Source organism: Amblyomma maculatum, chromosome 4, assembly GCF_055883805.1.
Source record: "Amblyomma maculatum isolate TAMU_Amacu chromosome 4, ASM5588380v1, whole genome shotgun sequence".
Taxonomy (NCBI): Eukaryota; Metazoa; Arthropoda; class Arachnida; order Ixodida; family Ixodidae; genus Amblyomma; species Amblyomma maculatum.
The window spans coordinates 59893062-59913452 of NC_139347.1; the positions used below are offsets into that span (position 1 = coordinate 59893062).

Below are 20391 nucleotides of genomic sequence, written 5' to 3' on the forward strand. Positions count from 1 at the left end.
GTTAAAGCTCGGCTACTTTGGTCATCTGATGAGAAGAGAGGAGTCGCTGGAGAAAGATTTGATGTTGGGAAAGGTTGAGGGTCACCGGAGAAGGGGTAGGCAGCAAACGCGATGGTTAGATGGCATCCTCGAGGCACTGCAGATGAAGTTATGTGATGTTAGGAAGATAGTGAGAGACCGGAAAGCGTGGCGTGACATGGTCAATAGGGTCACGAAGAGTCGGACACGACTGAACGACTGAACTGAACTGAACTGAACTACTATAATCGGTTAATTTGGTGGGGTCCCTAAATAAAGCCATGTCAAGGTATAACCTGTTCGACAAGCCATCATTCAAATATTTACCCTTGGGCCCTAGGCCAAATTATCCAGGATTCAGAGCTAAAATGAACTAAGCACTGCTTCAAGCTTAAGAGCACTCAAAAAAAAAAGAAATGGCGGATTTCATGGTTTGGCTAAAAAAAAAGTCAAATCATTTTGCATGATTTCCCATGATTGAACCAGAGCTTACACATTGCAATATCGAATTCTTCAAGAATACAGTTTGTCGCATTATGTATGCTTAAAAGCAAACTACTCACCATGCCTGACCACATCAGGCGGCTGTGCTGGTTGTTGTGGCTGTTGCTGCTGTTGCTGCTGCTGCTGATGCAGCTGGTGTGGATGTTGCCCAAGTGAATGTTGCTTGTGCGGATGTGCCTGCTTTTGCTGCTGGTGCTGTTGGTGCTGAATCTGAAGCGGCTGCTGCTTTGGGTCCTTCAACTCCCTCTTCTTAGGTGAAAGCCCAGTCTTGTCAGTGAAGAACTCGTCTCGCACTGGCTTTGACTCCTAAATGAATGCGGTCTGTGAGCCCATGACAATTTACGCAGACAAATAAACTAACCTTATTATACTCACCTCAAAAGGAACCAACAGAGTTTTTCCTATGTGCTGATTATACTGCAAGCACCATGCCTCAGAGTATCCATTCTGGCAGTAGGTCTTGATGGTTTCTGGACTTAGCCGGACCCAGACTCCGTCATCATTATGCAGCTGAAATGAATCTTGGTTCAGAGTTAGAGCATCGCTATAGGTTTATGAGTCCAAGCAGGGTTTCAAACAACGTCGCTCGGTTCACATATTAAGAATCGGAAGCAGCGAAAGTGCGAACCACGCAACCTGTAGCAAAATAAACCACTGAAATCATGGTTATTCTAAATGGCGACCGCAAGAAAGTGCTGGCATCGTATGTTACAAAACAATGCAATAATATCACCAGAAGCACTCAACCGTGCTGCCCTTCAACTACAATGAGCACACAGCAAAAAGGATGAAAAGCGTTTATGGAAAAAAAAATTTGCTCACCTCATCCACAAAGGTCACCGTGCCATCCACCTGGACCACACCGATCTGCTTGCTCTGTAAAGATGGATGGCTGCGAATGCGTAGTCCGGCACTGTACTTCGCCTGAAATTTGCGCATCTGCTGGTGGCAAACAGGAGGGAAAAACAACAAAGCGTCTTACTAGCAATGAGCCCTACAGCAATCTAAAGCTGCGGTTGTGATCCTGCACAGCAAACACATAAGATCGCCTTGATCAGAGTTGTTCAACAAAATGAACTGCTTGCCAGGATGCAATCTGGGGTGGAATAATATAGTGATTCCAAAATCTATTCCACTCCCTCGGCGGTGACGTCAAAATTGCGTATGAGGTGACGACTACTCGAACTTACTTCTGACGTCCTGCGACGTCCTGCAACGCAACCTCATTATACACAGATTCGAATTTTAACCGGCCAATGGCAGAGAAGGCGATGGAATGGAGCAGTTTTTGGATGGGATGGAATCATTATATTATTCCACCCCTGAATACTGGGAGCTCATAAACTGCTTCACACCAATTAAAATTCCCGAGTTCAATCCGAAAAACTGTGCATTCTAATTGTGATAATTAGACAAACATAAGCACACTTCTCGTCTATTATAGGCAGCCTTCAATTATGCAAATACACATGGAAGCTATGAGACGTCGTTACCTTGTTTGGTTGGTGGGAGGACTTTTGCGATAGGCTTTTGGAAGGGATCACCAGGCCTTGTGGTGGCTCTTTCACTTCGACTAGACGACACTGGGAGCTCCCTGAAGAAAGCCAAGAGCAGAGAGTCACAAATGCAGGAATTGTGCAAACAGAGGCATTGTGCCAACCAACAGCCAGGCGTACCACAAAATTAGAAGTGTGCGAATATTGAAACTTTTGAGTATGAACCGAATGTGAATACTACTTGCTCCACATGAAAAAAAAACAATAAAGAAGAATATACAGGCAAATGCTGCTAATATTTTTTTTTCTTGAAAGCAGTGCATAATTTTTGCAACCTAAGTAGACAAGATAGGACTGATTTAGCCGTATACTAAAAAAAAAAAAAGACAGCCTGCATAGAGATGTATTATCACTGCTTGATTGGACAATAGACGGGTATGCAAACAGTTGTGTGGTTGAGAAAAAGAGCAAAACAATAAAATCTATACAATGATTCATAACAGGCAACTGAAAATAATGTGATGGGTACTAAAACCTTATTTCAGGCTTCAAGGGAGCAGAAAAACAAAACAAAAGGTCGCATTATCTGAAGGTCAATTTAGAAAATCCGCCCTGCCCGTCACTTTCGCGCCCTGAAGAATAAAGGAGACAGACCTGCTGAAACTGCAAAAATGTGACAAAATTTTGCAAAATGGCTCCAACGCAGAAAGCCCATGAATCAACCAACTGTTTCAGCAGTGGTACACACACCAATGTAGGAACAGCTAGACTGTTTCCAAAAGAAGAAAGAAAGAAAATGATCAGCAATGAGACAGCATCCAAAAGCAGAATGCAGCTGGCTTCTGATAATTGCTGAATGCATTACAGAAAGCCACTGCCAAGCCCAGAAACTAAAACTAAGTGAATTTCAATTGGAAGCTCAATGTGAAATTTTGCATGTAACCTTTCCTTCATATCAAAGTTGACTGCTGCCGCCATGTGTGGCACATGAGAATGCCCATTTGTGAAATTTCACATAAGAACTAAGCCTAGCGGCATCCGAATGTGATCAATTCACGCGATATAAGAATGCAAAGAAGATGCCTTCAAACTATTTTCCTGGTACTTCAAACTCGACCTTCCGATAATTTGCCAGATACTGTGTTGTCACCACGGTTGGATTAGTGAAAATCAGTGAGATATCGGGTTGCTGCCGAATATTCACAAGATACTGAATATCGATTCTCAGCTCAAATATGGAGCGATTAACAAGCACGTCCGATTTATATATTGATATTTTTAATATTTGCGGCCAGCTAATAAAATTCATTGCACACAAAGGACCCAAAGCATAAATTACCTATTTCAAAGCCATCAATGACGGCATGTAGCAAATACCAGCCGACAGAGCCTGGAGTCCAGTTGGCTGTGTACGTTCCGTCATCATTTGCCCGAACAAGCATATTCTCAATGAGTCGCTTCTTGGTTGGGGACACATAGCGTAGTTCTTCAAAGGAATAATCCTCGTATTGCTGTGAATGACATACAGTGCATCAGTGAAACATGGACTATATCACACACTGGCATTCACTATTGTCTTTTCTTTAATGCATCTTCATGGCTCAAGGCATAGGTTTTCAATGGCTTGTAGCAATGGCTCTTTCAAAAGCCATGCCCACAAATGCAAACAGACACAGTTAAAGAATGGAGCTACTTAAAATGTTCAACTGAAATTGTAACAAAACTCATTTGAAATAGAACAGATCCACTGTATGCTTATACAGGCGCTACAAACAACAGGAAAGGAAAGTCACTACACACAGAACAAGCTTAGTTTAACTTTTGCATCTGGAATGAAAGGGTATAGTAAAGCCTCAATATAGCAACAATCGAATTTTGTAATAAAATAGTGGATATAACTAGAGAGAAGCCAAATTATTTGGAACCTTCCGTACGAGCACATATGTCTGATATAGTCAAACCTCATTATAGCAAACAAGAAAAAGAAAGTGTCCAAGGTTAAACCTGGTTAGATAGATGATACTATGTGAAAGCTGTTCGAGGTACTCTTCTTTCAATTACATACCGAATAATACTTCAGTATCCTACGCGTGTCCATACAAATACCTCGGCGTTTATTTCTCGTGGCCCACTCGCATACATAAAGTAGCAGCTAAATCACCACATTAGGCTATCTAAAACATTCTTCATGGAACTCCTGCCATTACCCGTAAGCTTGCCTATTTGTTCGTTCAGAATTTGAATACGCATCTCCAATCTGGTCACCTCATCAGGTTTATTAATTAAATTCTCTTGAATTGATTCAGAATCGTGCTGCAAGTTTCATTTCCAGAAACTACAACTGCAGCTCGAGAATAACGAACATCAAATCATCAATCTCTCTCGCTACATTGCAATCGTGAAGATTAATCACCCTATTCTGCCTGTTTCAAAGAACAGTTTACAGTTCCTACTGTTCAACACCTGCCTCTTGTACTGCAAACAACACCTCACATTGTTTAAACAGCCCTCTGAGCTTAATGCGTTTCTGGTGGTACCGTTGCATTAAATTCATCGGCCCTGTCGCAGGCTATCATTCGCTGCAATGGTCTTCTGGAACACATCGTGAATATATGTTAACCAGCTCGTTTTAGGGCTGAAATAATGGTCATTTTGTCAAGTTACTAAAGTGTCATTGTATACTGATGTTCCTACTTTTCTACTAACAGTCAATAAGTTTTGTACAAACATGTTGCTCATTCTCCTGTCTTTACCCCTATCTATGTAATCCCCCACCTCATACAATGTTCTGTTCTTGGAGCCTGTGAGGCGATATGAATAAATAAATAAATAAAAAAGTGAAAAGATGATCAGAACAATGACACATGCATGGGCGAAAATTCAAAAAGAGGAGGGCACATATGGCTCCACTTTCTTACATATCAGGAAAAGCAATCTCTTCATTATAAATTGACATGAATAGCATGCTAACACGTTCACTTCCTGATTAACGAGCCTTAACGAGTTTCTGCGCAAGGACTGCAACTTAGTGGCCTGTCTTGTCTACCTTTGCTGCCTGTGTATTTATTTTTTTATTTTCTTTTTTTTTAAAAGAACCCCAAGTATGGACCAACTGACCCACAATTCATATTACTGGAATACCAGGTTGGCTTCCCCACACAACACTGCTCAGCAGGTGCCATTGGACGCTACTGGACAGCAGGCCAAGGGCCAGCTAGGGTGGCTTTTCCGCATCACAGCTGTGTGCTGTGGAAAATGGTACGTCAGAATGAAAGCTATTGCTATTTCCACTGACTCCATGACAGCCGACGTGAACGCATGATGGCTATAAGGCTACAAACATCCACGCCGCTGTTTCCACAGTAATGTAGAGGAATTCGGAAGGCATAGGCTTGTGCTGACTACTGGATCAACAACAATTCGTGCTGCTTTATCTTATGTGGCACTGTGTGTAAAGAAGATATGAACACTATAAAAGGCAAACCTTTGATTGATTGATTTTATTGCTCACCGCACCACCACCAGTTACTTGTGCACTGCTGTGAAACCTCTCGCGTAGGATTGGTTGGTTTGGTTTGTGGGGTTTAACGTCCCAAAGCGACTCGGGCTATGAGAGACAACACACGGGCGCCTTGCTTTTCGCCTCCATCGAAAAGCAGCCACCGAGGCTGGGATTCGATCCCGCATCCTTGGAAACAGTAGTCGAGCGCCGTAACCACTGCGCCACCTCAACGGGGCCTCTCGCGTGGGATCTGAGTGGCATCGGGAGTTTGATATATCTGTTTCATGGCTAATTGCGTGCGATACATTAAATAGAAATTAGACATGTTTGTAGAAAATATTTAAGAAGCACTTGATATCGCCAATACTAATTTGTAACATCTGTGTTACTGTATCAAGGTTTAACTGCACGTTAGTTTTGCGGAGTAAAATTTTCCTCTCCAGAAGTATACGAATCTCACAGAACTGCACTAGCCCTTTTGTACTGATCATGTTGATTTGTAACTACATTCAACATTTCCATAGCTATATAGATGTGGAAAACTGAAATTATCACGCAAAATCCACTCTGTCGAGAACCACATGCACAAGCACATGCAAAAAAAAAAAAAAAAGTTCCTACTTCAGACTTGTACGGTGCGCTCCTCTGAACTATTTGTTGTCATTGTGATGTGGTTAAATTCTTTAGCCATCTTTTGCAATTTCAGAGCTGTGTCTCACCTAGCAAGGAGGTCACACCTCCATTCAACAATGCTTCTAAACTAGATGTAGAATTTTCATTCGGCTTGATTTGTAGGGTTTAACATCCAAAACCGACTCCGGCCATAAGAGATACCGTAGTGGAGGACTCTGAAAATTTTGACCACATGGGGTTTTTTAACGTGCATTGAAATCGCACAACACATAGGAACCTTGCTTTTCGCCTCCATCAAAAAGTGGCCGTCGAGGCCGGGATTCGATCCCGAATCCTTGAGCACAATTGTCGAGCGCCGTAACTACTGCGCCACCCCGGCGGGGAGTTGTAGAATTTTAAAATAACCTTTCGCTAGCTTGCTTGACACATGATGGCCCTAATTGCCTATGTGTAAATAAACCCAACAGAGCCCAACACAACCCAACCCATACATCTCCAATCATGCCAGCTGTAGGTATCTCTTACCTTCATTGTGGTGATAGCATAGTAGAGCATTTTTTCCTTCACTGTCACTTCATAAGGTGCATCCAATGACGGTGGCGGGTGGCCGCCAAATGTCAGCGAACCACTATGGTCACCCAAGCCAGCAGATGTTGAGCAAGGAACCCGTTCTTGGTTGTAGGCATTCATTGGCACCGCCCTTACTTCAACCTGCAACACAGTCCCTCGTCAGGTCATGCCTCTTGGGCACCATAGTGGCACCATAGTGGATAGTGGCCACCATAAGGGCGCAATAGTGGTACACCACAGTGGATGGTTCCAAATTTCTTCAGACCACCTAGGGATACTCGACATGCACTGACATCAAACAGCACGCAGGCACCTTTTGTGCTTCGCCTCCGTAGAAAAGTGGGTGGGTTCAAACCCGAGAATTTCGATTAGGTAGCCAAATGCCTTAACCCCTGACCCACTTCAGCAGATAAACCCTTCGGTAAGCACGAGCATACTACAAGAATGAAACCATATGTATCATAACAATGGAAAACAGGCAAAGTTGAATTCAAAGAATAATACAAGTGTGGGGGAAAAAAACTGAGCGCTCCTATTTGCAGGTAAGCAGATAAATGACTACCTTAATTTCTAAACGGGGAAAAAAAAAAGGCTTTTCCTTTCCTCTTGCTGTTAGAGAAGTTACTATATCCGCTAAAAATTCGCTTTCAGTTTCTTGTGGCAAGTTCATTTTTAAATAGTGATGGTTGCATTTCCCTCAAGCTTTAAGGGCATCACAAGTCCATTGGGCCCTGTTCTGCACTCTCAACTCCATGTGACACGTTACGTCCCCTACTTACTCTTAGGGCCACTTTGAAAAGGAAAAGCTGACAAACAAGTTAGCTAGACACCCAGTTCTGTCGCAGAAACATACACGACAACTGAAAATATTGAACCCGTTCAAACTGAAAGCTGGGGACGGGAGCATGCATCGCACCTTCATGTTAGGGACGTGCACCAGGTATGCATACTGGTCCCTGGTGAGAACGGTGATGACAGACGGCCAGCCACACTTCAGCTCCTCCTGGCTGCAGATTAACTCGCACTGCTTTGGGTCCACATAGCACTCGGGCTGTAGCCACCTGGTCATAACAGCAACAAAAAACGACGTTATGAGAGAAAAAGAAAGATTTAACTTTACAGAAAGTGCTCATGCAGCAGACCTTTATTAAGGGAGTAATTACTCATTGACATCCACTCAAGCGCAGCCAAACGGCTACAAAGGAAAGCTAAACAGCTTTCTCGGAAACTTTGTAGTTAAAGAAAAATTCGTCCTGGTTCGGGGATCGAACCCGGGACCACCGCCTTTCCGGGGCAGTCGGTCTATAAACTGAGCTAACCAGGACTGTCAGCATATCGGATGGTGGGGCGAGAGCGTATTGATCAATAACTCGAAGTGGGATTGGTGTTGATCGAATATTTAGGGGAATCCCCTAAGGTGGATTAGATTTGAAATAAGGGAGTAATTACTATTGACATCTACTCCACCTTGACTTCTACTCATTGAAATCTATTCCACCTTAGGGGATTCCTCTAAATATTCAATCAACACCATTCTCACTTCGAGTTAATGATCAATTTGCTCTCGCCCTACCTTCTGATCTGCTGACCATCCTGGCTAGCTCAGTTGGTAGAGCGACTGCCCCAAGGACGGTGGTCCTGGGTTCGATCCCCGGACCAGGAAGAATTTTTCTTTAACTCTACGAAGTTTCTGAGAAAGCTGTTTAGCTTTCCTTTGTAGCCGTTTGGCTGCGCTTGAGTGGATGTCAATGAGTAATTACTCCCTTATTACAAATCTACTCCCCCTTGGGGGATTCCCCTAAATATTCTATCAACTTTGCAAGGCATGCCTAGCCAGACAAACGCAGAGAAAGTGATGCATTAAGGTCGTGCTCCTTTTGCAGATTTTTGAAGTCGGCAAAACGTGCATTCGATGATATCTGCTACGATAACCACAGAAAAAGAGCAATAGAATAATGCAAATAAAAACATTCACAAAATAACTATGACAACACAACACTTCCGGAAAGTGGCCAGGGAAGATGAGAGCCTTGAAAACGTCTTTATTTTTCAACATATCTTGTTGAAACTTAGAAACTCAGCGTGCAAGTGCAGAATAATATGCCAATTTCAAATATGCACGTAGATTTAAAGTATCTCATCAGGAAGAGACGATATGGCAAAATAACATGTCCATTTCTTATGAGCCATTATAAGGCTCTTTTAGGAACATGCATACATTTCAAAAGGTTCCCTGCACAGGTAAAGAAATTTATATAATGTCATTTTCCTGATCATAAATAAATACCAAAGTTCGAAATAAAAGAGTATGTGGCAGTAATTAGCCAAAATTTAGTCCAATAATTTAAGAAAGAAAAAAAGAAGGTTTAAGATGTGCACTGGACCTTCTGAAATGTCTGCATGTTACTAAAGGAGGTCTTTTATTTTGAGACATTACCACAATGGCCCATAAAAAAAACCTAATTAGGTCAATTATTCTGCCATACCTTCGCCTCAAGACAAGATATTTTAAATCTAAATGCCTACTTGAAATCGGCACTCCATTCTGCACTTCCATGGCAAGTGCCAACAAAAATATGTTAAAAAATAAACTTTTCAAGACCCTCATACCTCCTTATGCTGACATACAAATAAAATGGAATCACAGTAACTGCACTTGACATCAACAGATGCCACCCAAACGTTTCTTACCTAGCAAGTCGACCCCCACTTGTACCCGGTGTGCTTGCAACGAAATCATGAAGGAAGGGACGTTCGTTTGAACGGTCACTGAAGGACAGCGAACCTTCCAGTGCTTGCTGTATTGTGGGCAGGTGGGCGAGTGCAAAGCCACGTGAGAGTAGCGCTGAGTGGCTGCTGAACACCTGGCGTGGGGAGAAGCAAATGGTAACGTCAACAAACTGATGAGGCGTGTCCATACCTATGAACCTATAGGATTTTTATAGAATCATATAGGATAAATCGTATAGATTTTTTTTCATTCAACTTTTCTCACCTGATGTGCGAGAAATTCCGCTACTTCCATGTCTTCATCCATGTCACTTGGCAGCACTAAGGAAACAGAGATGAAGCACCAATGCATTTGGTGCGAGAGACATGAGTCAATGTTGATAACATAAACAAAGCGTAAGCTCTGTTCACTTAGAACTAGAGGTACCACACTGGTAAAAGCGACTAAAAAAATAAGGCGCATGGTTTCAAGAGTGGTTTCATACACGTCTTTCCAAGTCGGTTTTTACTAAAACTATGCAAGTCAAACCTAAATATAACAGGCATGTGCGAATAATGAACGTTCAGTTTGAGGTGAATACTTAGCAAATATTTTTGAATCAAAGCAGACAGTTTGCACTCCAAATCTAGTAGCAAAAGCAAGAGGCAACTCTTTATTAGCATACACAAAGATGTGCTACTAAAAAAATAAAAATGAATTAACTAGGCATCTATGCTTTCAAACTTGTGTTCGGCAATGTCCAATCAGCAGCAAGCCACTGTTTACTAAACGTAGTTTCAAGCCCTTACCGCAGGGTTCTTCACATGCTGCAGACTTTGAATAGCTTTTCTTAAACGTTAAAATTTCAGGCGCGATTCATAATCCGAATCACACTTCCCACAGCCATAAAAGCCATAATAACTATGTCTGAAATTTTGGGTGTGGCCGGCCATACAGTCACGTGACTGCACTGCGCACGTGTGTTTGCATGGTTACACCATTGCCTGGGGAAGCCATGGCCCATTCCTGCGTTACGCAAAAGTCGAAGGGTGTCAGCGAAGTCCATGTGCATGTGCGGGCAGCGGCACGTTTCATAATTTATTACAACAACCCACATTTCACCTCCCACCTACTTCGGTCGTCAAAGGCTGCAAACAGTTAGGCATTGCCAGTTTTGAAGTTTTCTCAGAGACACTGCAACTATGCAAAAGCAGAGGCCAATGGATCTTTTGTTCCAGGCATGTTGGTAGTTTCAGATTCTTATCGTCCTTATCTTTGCCATCAGTGCTTTTCGTGTGATGAGCACATCACTGTTCCCGATGCGGCCTGTTCATTTTCATATCCAGGCTTCGCTCAATATCAGTCGACGCGGTCGCCTCCAGTGACTCTACAGCTGCTGTGCTTTGTGCAAAGTGGTGCAATGATGCAGAAATATCAGAGCATGCAGACAGCCTATTTTTCTGAATTCCTGGCTCTTGAAATACTACTTCGAAAACATTTCGAACAATATTTGAGGTTTTCGAATACAGATATTTGTTTCAAGGCCTGAATCGAATACCTCATTGTTTGTTTCGATATTTGCACAACCCTACAATACAATGAACGTAGAGATCAGGAATTATTGCTTATATTGAAATGCCCAAATATTTTTAGCAACTGCATGCAATTTTTATTTTGTACAATGAATGCAGTCGGCTATTAATGAAGATATTGAAATATTCAGCACCAAGTGGTACCCGATTGCACAGAAGGTGGCAGGCTTCAACGCACTACACAGGTTCCCGCTTTCATCTCATGTTAAGCATTGTGACCTCACACTTGTCAAAAAATGCTATGGAAGGAAAAATGATGCGCGAGTTGCCATGTGGTATCTTCCGCGCCTACAATGTTCTGACCTACTGTTTTCCAAGTAACATGGCTGTAATGCTGCAAGCCTCGCTAGCTAGCGCTCTACCCGATACTGCTGTGAGCTGAAGGAGCTGTGTGGAGAAGCCAACCTGGCTGGTGCTCGGTTTCTAGCAGCCTCTGGATTGCGCATTTAAAACGGCGCTAAAATTTCAGAAAAAGTCTTCCCGCCTCACTTTATAAGGCTTATGGTGAGACGCACTTAAAAAAAAAAAAAAAAAAAAAAAAAAAAAAAGCAATTTTGCTTGCTTTGTTTGTTTAAAAAAAGCATCCGATTCACTCATTAAATGTTTGTTAAAATTTTATAACCCCCTTTTCTTTGTTATTTTCAAGCAACCTTACTGCTTGCGCATGATATTAATTCCCCTGTCAATGTTGTATCACCATGAAATTTTGTACGGACATTCTTTAGTATATTTTGCAAGATACAACAATGCTATTTTTGATTCCAATTTGTTGTTGTGAATCAGATATAAATTTGCAAAAGCATTATAAAGTTAAATCTGGCTATAACAAAATTGTAAAATGTCCGCAATTTTTCGTTACATCCAGGTTTTCGTTACATACAGTTTTCGCGTGAAGACGCAAGAGGACAATATAGAACAAAAACCAGGTTAAGCATTGATGTAAGGGAAACCACCTTGAAAGTGTCTAGAGTACATCAGAATTATTCAAAGTCATAGAAGCGGTGAAATGTAGCGCGGCACGACTGCGGCAGCCTTTATCTCCTCTGCAGCTCATGCAACACGCCTACAAGGGAGCGGGGAAAGGAGGTGGAGGAGGAATCAGTCTGGGGGAGAGCACGCACATTGGCACTGCCGAGCGCGCGCTCGCCCACCACCATTGCCCCAGGAAACAGACTCTGTCTCGCATCACCAGCGCGCTCTGCTGTTCCCGCTACTGATGCGCGGGAGCCCGTGAGCAACCGCGTGGAAGTGATGGACGCGCGTTGCTCGCCCCATGTCGTTTTTGTTATTTTTGGCCGCTTTTAACCATGAAATATTGTAGTGCCACGTTCCGACAGCAAAAGCAGCGGAGACTGCTACGTCTGCCAAGGAGATGCGGAGTGGCGCTGAAACGCGAAGCACTGTATCAACTGTGGTCGCTCGTTGCTATACTAGGCGTTTCTCTCACTTCAGTCCATGTATTATCATCCTGAAACTTGCGAGGTTGCGGCAAATTTCCAGCGACTCGGCACTAGCTAAGAGACAGCCGGTGCCGCGAGTTCGTTATCAAGGTCAACTGCCATGACATGTTCGTTACATGGAGATTTCAAATACATGCACTTCAATGGGGGCGACGTTGGGGAATTGAAAAATTTTGCAATATTGAGGAATTTGCTACATGGAGGTTCGTTACATAGAGGTTTAACTATAGTTCCATCAATAAAAAGCAACTTACAGTATATTTGCTTTAAAAATTCAGAACACTTTATTCTCATTGTGCAGAGTGTATCACAATAATGGAAATGACATATTGCTCACTGCTTTGTGATATTTATACTGAGGTCAAATAGGTGCATAAAAATACCCTTATATATCAAGTGCATGACTTGCAAATATTCAATCAAACTAGAGAGGCAGAAATTAACACCAGATTTGAAAGCAGCTCCAAAGATTGACCAAATGTGACATTTTAAGCCACTTAGCTCTAATATTAACAAAAATGTTTTGTTCTGGAGCAGTCAACTTAAGTTTTTAATGTTACCACTTTTGCACGAATTTCTAACAAAGCAGTAATATTCAGAATTTTGACTATATCAAACTATCATGCTTATTTTTTTTTCTATTCCTTATAGCAAAGCTAAAATGTATATGACAAGAGAGTTAAAGTTAAAAATTAATAGTAGTGCCATTCCTTCCTGACCATTCATAACTAATTACGAATGTTAAAACATAGAACTATTGCCAGTATGCATGAACAGTAGCACAATGCTGTTCACTGACATGAGAAAGATTTACAACTTTTCTTTTTGTAAACTTGAAGCTGCCCTACGAGGATACTCAATTATACATGGCCAGCTTCAGTGCCACTGAATGCTATTATTCAGTAGGGCTTGAAAATGCCAATCCTTGGATTCTCTCTCGTGCGAATGCTCTGATACCCCCGTTTCACTCTGAAATTGTCAACGCACAAGTCAGCAGACATCCGAGTAAAACATGAAAGGTCGGAAGTGTCTCGGCAGTTGAAATTTAACCACTTCACAGTTTAACTGGCTCAATGCAGCAGATTTCTAAGGAATGAGCGCAAAGTGTGCGAAACATCCTGTGCTGTCTAATCCAGACCGCCTGGATGGAATGGCTCGTGCGGTACATTCTGGGCCAATGCTTTTGGTGTGAATGAGAGACTTTTTTTAGATGTCAAGTGTAGGTGCCATATGTCTGGCACTAGAAGCTGCCAGACAAGTTGGCAGTGACGTGCTAGTGGACCTTGTAGGGTCCAGATTCGGTTAGCAGGTATAACTGCACATTCATTAAACGCCAACACAGGCAAAGCCCACAAACCTGTAGGGAGGATAAGGTCACGCCGAAGCAAGGAAGCAGCACACATGCCCCCCAGGTACGAGAGCTCCTTCTCTAGGTGGAGCAACCCCCCTGCTGAGCCGGGGGAAACCCCTTCGTAACCGGCAACCTGGCACCGGAATCCGTACGAGTTGGCCTTGTTGTCCTTGACATAGTCTGAAGCAGTCTCCAGTGAAAACACCACTTCATTCCCTATAAAGCAAGCAGGATAATGAGAAATGAGTGCCAATGACCGGCTCTCAGCATCAAAGACCCAAGCTAGGACGATGTGCATGTGTTACTGTCCTGGTCCATTCAAGAGATGCTGAGAAGGTGCATCTCCTAAACATCTAGACATACTTGGGGTTGCGCATTCAAATGCATGCTCGATACTTTCATACTGTGTGATGCTTCATTCAGCTTAGTACTTCAAGGAGAAACACAGGTTAAGGAATATTTTTCCTTGATGGATTTACGCGGAACATTTTCAAAATATTAGAAGTAAAGTCACTGAAAAAGTTTTCAGTCTCAGCGGGACCTAGAAAATGTTCCTAATAGTCAAGCAGCTAGAAAATTATTGAACTTGGAAAACAAACCTCATTTTAGTGAAAGAAAGCATTTAAAAATCGCAAACGTAACTGCTCTCCATGTTTCACTCATAAGCTGATAGTAGACAGCTAAAGCATAGCGTAATTTGCCGACTTAATCTGCTCTTGCACGCTGCCAGTCTTGACGTGGTAGACGTGCACCCTGACTGGCAGTATGTGGTGTCCTTAACACTATTTGCGCATGAATAGATGCTCACCGTGGAAGCGGATAGTGCAGTGCTATAACTACATTAAACTGTAAACAAGATTCGCACTTCTTCACTTCATGGTATTAGACAGCCTGACACCGCTAAAAGTAATGCCATGAACGAATACACGTGCCACGTCAAATAAAAACATTATTTTCACGGGCAATAATGGTCGCAAAGAGCGAGAGATGGAACCCATGAGAAGAACAAGCACTTCCAAATGCACCATTTCCACCTGCCCCGCTAGCGAAAGTGTCGCCGAAGCTGCAGCTGATGTGACACCTATCCTATTCTCAATGCGAATGCGCGCTCTTGGTAAGACGCCTCGATTCCAATAAAGAGCTTATGATTACTGCCACTATCTCGACTGGCAAAAGTGAACAAATAGCTAAGCCTAATCAAGCCAATCTGCCCAAATGACTTGGTTTAAACACAGGGTGGTACCTTTCAGAACCGTAAAGAACCAACTGGTTGTGACAGCGATGCCCACTCGCATTTATATCACAAGAAAAAGCAATCTTTCGGACAAAAACGTGGTCTCTACAATATTGCCGGCAGCTCTTTTAGTCCGAAAAATTGAACTTTTCGACTCTACAAAGTCCGCAATATTGCTTGAAAATATGTACATGCACGCTCACACTCCTAAAAGGTGTGTGACAATTCACAGAGTCCGAAGTATCACACAAATTCGAATTATTAAAATCCAAACAATAACAATGTAACAACTCACAAAATTTTTAACCTGAGCATTTTTTCTACAATTCATTTCTCCCCTGATTTCTGCAAAAGCCTGTAGAAATTTATAAAATGTAGCAGACGGCTCGTTAAACGTTTAGTGCATTTCTCTACAGGCGTGCTTCAGGTCAAGACATTTAAGGAATTTTTTTTTCTCAGGACACAAATTGGTTGTTTTTAATTTTCACGATGTAGTTCCTATAACACAGCTAAATATCAAGAATAATTTCATACAAGAAACTTGCGAATCTAAAAATTGAAATGCACAAACTGCCTTGATCTGCAGTATGGCTAAGGAGTGCAACAAAACATGTAGGGCCAAAATAGCTAAACATTCGTGAAGAAATCTGCTCCACAAGGTGAGCATTTAGCCAGAAAACAAGTGCTAACTGTCCAAGTGTTTCTTCAATATGCAGAACCATCATGGTTCGAAACAACTTTTTTTTTCTGTGCTTTCTGGGGGCTTTCAGAAAAAAAAACCTTCAGGACAACATAAGAAAAGAGGCATCTACTGTATTTCCCCTGTTATAATGTGCACTTTTTTCCACACACAAAAAAAAAGAACAGCCACAAAATAGCATTCACATTACAATCGGGTACGGCTCCGAAAGAGCATAAATTTTGTCGCACCCACTACCATTGCGATTTCAAGTGGCTTAAAGCAAGAGAGTGGCTTAAAGCAAATCAGTTCCAGGTTTGTTCTGTGCTATAGAAATAGTTGCGCTTACGCACTTCCGAGTGGAAACTGCAGAAGCAACAGCGAATGTTCGCCGCTTCCACTACGAGGCCGGTGTAAAGAAGGTTATCCTGTTGACGAATACTGATTGCAACAAAGTCGCTGCATGTACTTACGGCATGCCGGGAATGTGTGCTCATGTTTGTTAGATTAGAGTGTGTGAGTTTTGAACTTCTCGATCACAAAAATAGGGTGCGTGCTAGAATTAGCGGCACGCTAGAATTGGGCAGGTACAGCAAGTGAATGCAATTACTTAAAAAAATCAATTTTTTGGCCACGTCTCACAATATCAAAGCTGCATCTCCTTTAATGCATGCAAATCAGTGCACAACAGGCTTGAAGTACTTAGCTAGCTAAGCAAGGTTTCAATATGGGCTCTGGAAAAATATTGTAGAAACACTCTGATTGGCATCCTAACGAAACAGAAGAATTAATACAGTTAACTTAATGACATTTTCAATATCAAGGCAACCAAAGTGGAGATGACAAAAAAGTGAGCCATTTCGCAAACATGCAAAGTATGCTTTATTTCACTGACTAGTCCCCAACTATGCAACGAGGTTTTGATGCCAAAAAACCAGCAGCTTTGAAGTAGGGCTGCAGCTGAGGATAGTTACCTGGAAGAATGGTGGCCGTTGCAGGCCAGTCCGAAGATCCACAAAAACGCTTCAGGACAGGCCAGAAGGGGCTGTTGGAGTCGTCTTCCTCGTCGTCCCCGCGGGCTGTGCTCAACTGCTGGCCTTGGCCACAGTAGCTGGGGACATACAATTGCAGGCTGTCTTCCGCCTGAGCAGTGCCGCACCGGGCATCGAATTCCAGCGCCATCCAGCGAACACTGGAGGGGAATTTGACCTGTCCACACAGATAGATGCGCGAATGCCAATCAGTTTCACGCAGCCCTCCTAGAGCAGAGGCTTGAGCTAATAGCACTGTCACATGGAGGCATTCTATTCTGGTCCGAGCTTAATAGGATCAAACTCACAGCTGATCCAACGGTGTTACACAGCTAAATTCAGTCAAAATCCAGTCAATTCTGTTTAACGCAATTTTAGTTCCCGAAGTATAATTGAGATTTTTTTTACTCTGATCAAAGAGCTTTCACCCTTATACTCAAGCTCAAGAACGTCCCAAGTGAGGGGACAAATAGATGGCCAAATTGCTATTTGCACATGAGTTGAAAATCATTCAGCAATACCTCTACTTGATTGCAATGATCACCTGTTTGCTGCAGCATTTACTTTAACTTGTACATAGTTATGGGTCAAGAAATTTTCAAAATATACTTTTACAACAGGGACCAATGCAACATTGCAACAAATTCTAGCTTTCTTTGTACAGTATACGCCAAGTTAGGAAAGAAAACAGCAATCAAGGTCGACTACGCCGATGTTGACCCCCTGGCTGTCCTCTAGCAGAAAACACGACTCCCTGCGCTGCCGGCCACAAGTAATACTACCCAAAAGACGTTGTCACCTTGCAGATAACAGTTGTGACCTTCAGAACAGTGATATCTTCCGATCAGTGCACAGCAAAAACGGAAATGTTTGGAACGCGAAACTTATCGAGGCATGGCTGTCGACATTCCGAGTCGGTTTGACGTAGTTTTGCTGTCAGTGCCAAAGTCTGAAGAATTAAATTCGTCTTCCAAGTCATTACTACTGCTGTTCGCATTCAAAAATGAGCTCTCCTATGCATAAACTTCTGCAGAACCACACCGCTTTCGCGCAGAAGGAGCACGTGACATCGACGCCATGATGTAAACAAAGAGCGTCGATCACCTGATACTGGGGACCATCTGAATGGGCGCAGCACGGCGAAATTAAATCAAAGGCAAAACCGAAGGAAGGGTTCCTCTATTTCCTATTCGATGACGGCACTTGTCAAGGAGCACTTAGAAAGCTGGAAAATTCGAATCGTGAAAGTATCGATAGCGGGCTATCGATGGGAATAGGCGCGGACAGGAAGGTGTTAACCTCGTCACATTGATGATGACTAAGGCCCCCAGTTACTTGTTATTTCACTAAAAATCTTGAATTCGGAACGAAGTTTGCACATCACATTCAGCATCTTCCCGCTTAGAAAACTCAGTGTGCTTGAAACAGCACTGAATCAGATTGCCATTTATGCTTCCAGGCTACGCAATTAAACCAATAGCACCTAAAAGATCCACAGAATACTCTTTGCCGTTATCATAGCAGAAGAGGATCCTTTTCAATAGATGGTAGCAATAAATTTTTCTTGTATGCAGGCTGATTCCTTTGTCCATGGGCTGAGATGTTGCGGTCACATTTGGTGGCAGAAAGATAACCTTAATCACCTCCAAATTCTGGATATCACCGTGGGCTGGGCAGTTGTCCACAATGAAAAAAACTTTCCGCCTCGATACAGCAGACTTACGGTTGAGGTGGCACACATACTCCTCGAAAAGGGCTGCTGAAATCCAGGCCTTTTGGTTGCTTTTATAGAGCCCATCGTCCTTGGAAGGGAGTCAGGCAATTTTGAAGCATCGAGGCTTTGCTGCTTTCCCAATAAATAGCGGTGGGAGCTCATGATTGCCGGACATATTCACTCCGAACAAGTACAGTTATCCTGTCCTTCGGTTGTTTTTTTCCACTAACAACCGCGAATTTTGGTTCACACGTCTTTGTTGGAAGCATTTTGTAGAACAATGCAGCTTCGTCTAAATTGTAGACATCATCCTCTGCATACTCTTGAAGCAGTGGAGCCAGTGTATGTGCCTTACACTGCTCGACAACGTTTGTGTCAATGCTCCTACTTTCGCCACACACTGTCATGAATGAGAGGTTGTTAAGTCTTTAAATTGGCACAACCAGCCGCTGCTGCACTTCTCTTCGTGGCCCAGTTACAGGACAAGCTCATTGGCCTTTTCGTGTAGCAGCGTGCCATTAAAAGGTGGGTGCGCTGCATTTGCGTGCTGTAGCCATTTTAGTAGAGCGCCTTCAACGTCCGGATAGGCTGGAAAACGAATTCTTGTCCGCTTCGCCGAATGGGTCTTTCCGTAAGCTTCGAGAAGCTTCACTTTTTTTTTTTCAAGATAGTCGAAAGGGTATAGAGGCACATTGTGTTTTTCTGCAAGCTGCGTTTTGGACCTCGTCCATTTTTCTGCCTCTTCAATCAGGCACACTGTTTGGCATAGAGTCAAGACTTTATACTTGGGCATTTTCTTCTCAGAAACTTCGCGCATTTGGTTGGAAACAAGAGAACAGAACATAGACGTCCACTCAGGGCACAGAACAGGTTGAAAGGCGGTGAAGACGACGAGACCGAATTGTGCGACGACCGCAACACAAATGGTAGACAAACGAAAAATAGAAACACGGAAAGACCTAGTGGAGCTAGTGGCACCTAGCGGCATCTCTGAAAACTGATTCTAGCCACCGAGACGCGCGCCGCAACAGCACAGATCACTGAGGCCCACAGTCAGAACCGACGAATTAACCGAGTTGAGGCGCGCTGACTGTTTAATTTATCCAGCAAAATTTTCATAGAAAATGTTGGGACTACTGGAAACCTTCGAATTATGCGGCATTTCAAATAAGCCAAGTTCAAATTAACGAGGCTTTACTGCTTAGTTGCGAGTTTCGGAGGTTGCGCAGGAGAGAGAGCAGGCAGCCGCCGCCGTGGCTGCCGTCCCCTCCCTCCAACGCCACCAGCCGCAGCGCCGGTTATGGCGCCATTTAGATTTTACCCACTCGTCCATAGTTAGGTTACCTGGATCCATCCTCTGTCCCCGTTTTGGATGTGCACAGCCTCTAACTATTCCGCTCTTTCGCGAAGGTTTTTTTTCTTTTACCACGTGCTGTGTGCCAAGCCGCCCAGACGCAGCGGCGCGTAGTTCGGGTTATCCGTAGCGGAACCGACTCATGTTCGAATTAATGGGATTTTTGAGCACACATCTCTATAGAACTTGGCCGGGCCAAGTAGTGTAGTTCGAATTATCTGAAAATTTGAATTATCGAGATTTGAATTAACAAGCCTTCACTGTACCACAATCGCATGAAGCCAAACCTCCAATACTTAAATTCATGCAGCCTCCCATGTAGCAGCAGTTGCTGTCACCCTGTGCTACTACTACTGCACAGTACGCAGAACAGCGGCGCAACGTACACAAACATGTGAATAGAAACACAACACAGGCGCACACTACCAACTGTAATGTGAAACTGAACACACTTCCTCTTCTACTGCCAAGCAAACCTCACTCGCACACCTCTTCTTTGCCAAGCAGATGTCTAGCCAACAATAAATGTTAGCAGCACAATCA

At 43.1% G+C, this 20391-nt stretch overlaps 1 protein-coding gene across 4 annotated transcripts in view; it reads right to left on the reverse strand.

Annotated features, from left to right (window-relative positions):
• hiw (MYC binding protein highwire) overlaps positions 1 to 20391 on the reverse strand; it is a 155797-nt gene that overhangs the window by 55298 nt on the left and 80108 nt on the right. For 2 of the 4 annotated variants that reach the window (XM_084601662.1, XM_084601660.1), the window contains exons 35-45: positions 16724 to 16958; positions 13843 to 14052; positions 9719 to 9774; positions 9415 to 9587; positions 7640 to 7784; positions 6679 to 6864; positions 3358 to 3529; positions 2016 to 2116; positions 1345 to 1464; positions 898 to 1032; positions 582 to 828 (exon numbers count right to left, since the gene is read on the reverse strand). In XM_084601662.1, coding sequence (XP_084457788.1) covers positions 582 to 828; positions 898 to 1032; positions 1345 to 1464; positions 2016 to 2116; positions 3358 to 3529; positions 6679 to 6864; positions 7640 to 7784; positions 9415 to 9587; positions 9719 to 9774; positions 13843 to 14052; positions 16724 to 16958 — 1780 coding nt within the window. The remainder of the gene's footprint in view (positions 1 to 581; positions 829 to 897; positions 1033 to 1344; positions 1465 to 2015; positions 2117 to 3357; positions 3530 to 6678; positions 6865 to 7639; positions 7785 to 9414; positions 9588 to 9718; positions 9775 to 13842; positions 14053 to 16723; positions 16959 to 20391) is intronic. The other 2 variants (XM_084601663.1, XM_084601661.1) reach the window with 2 other exon arrangements.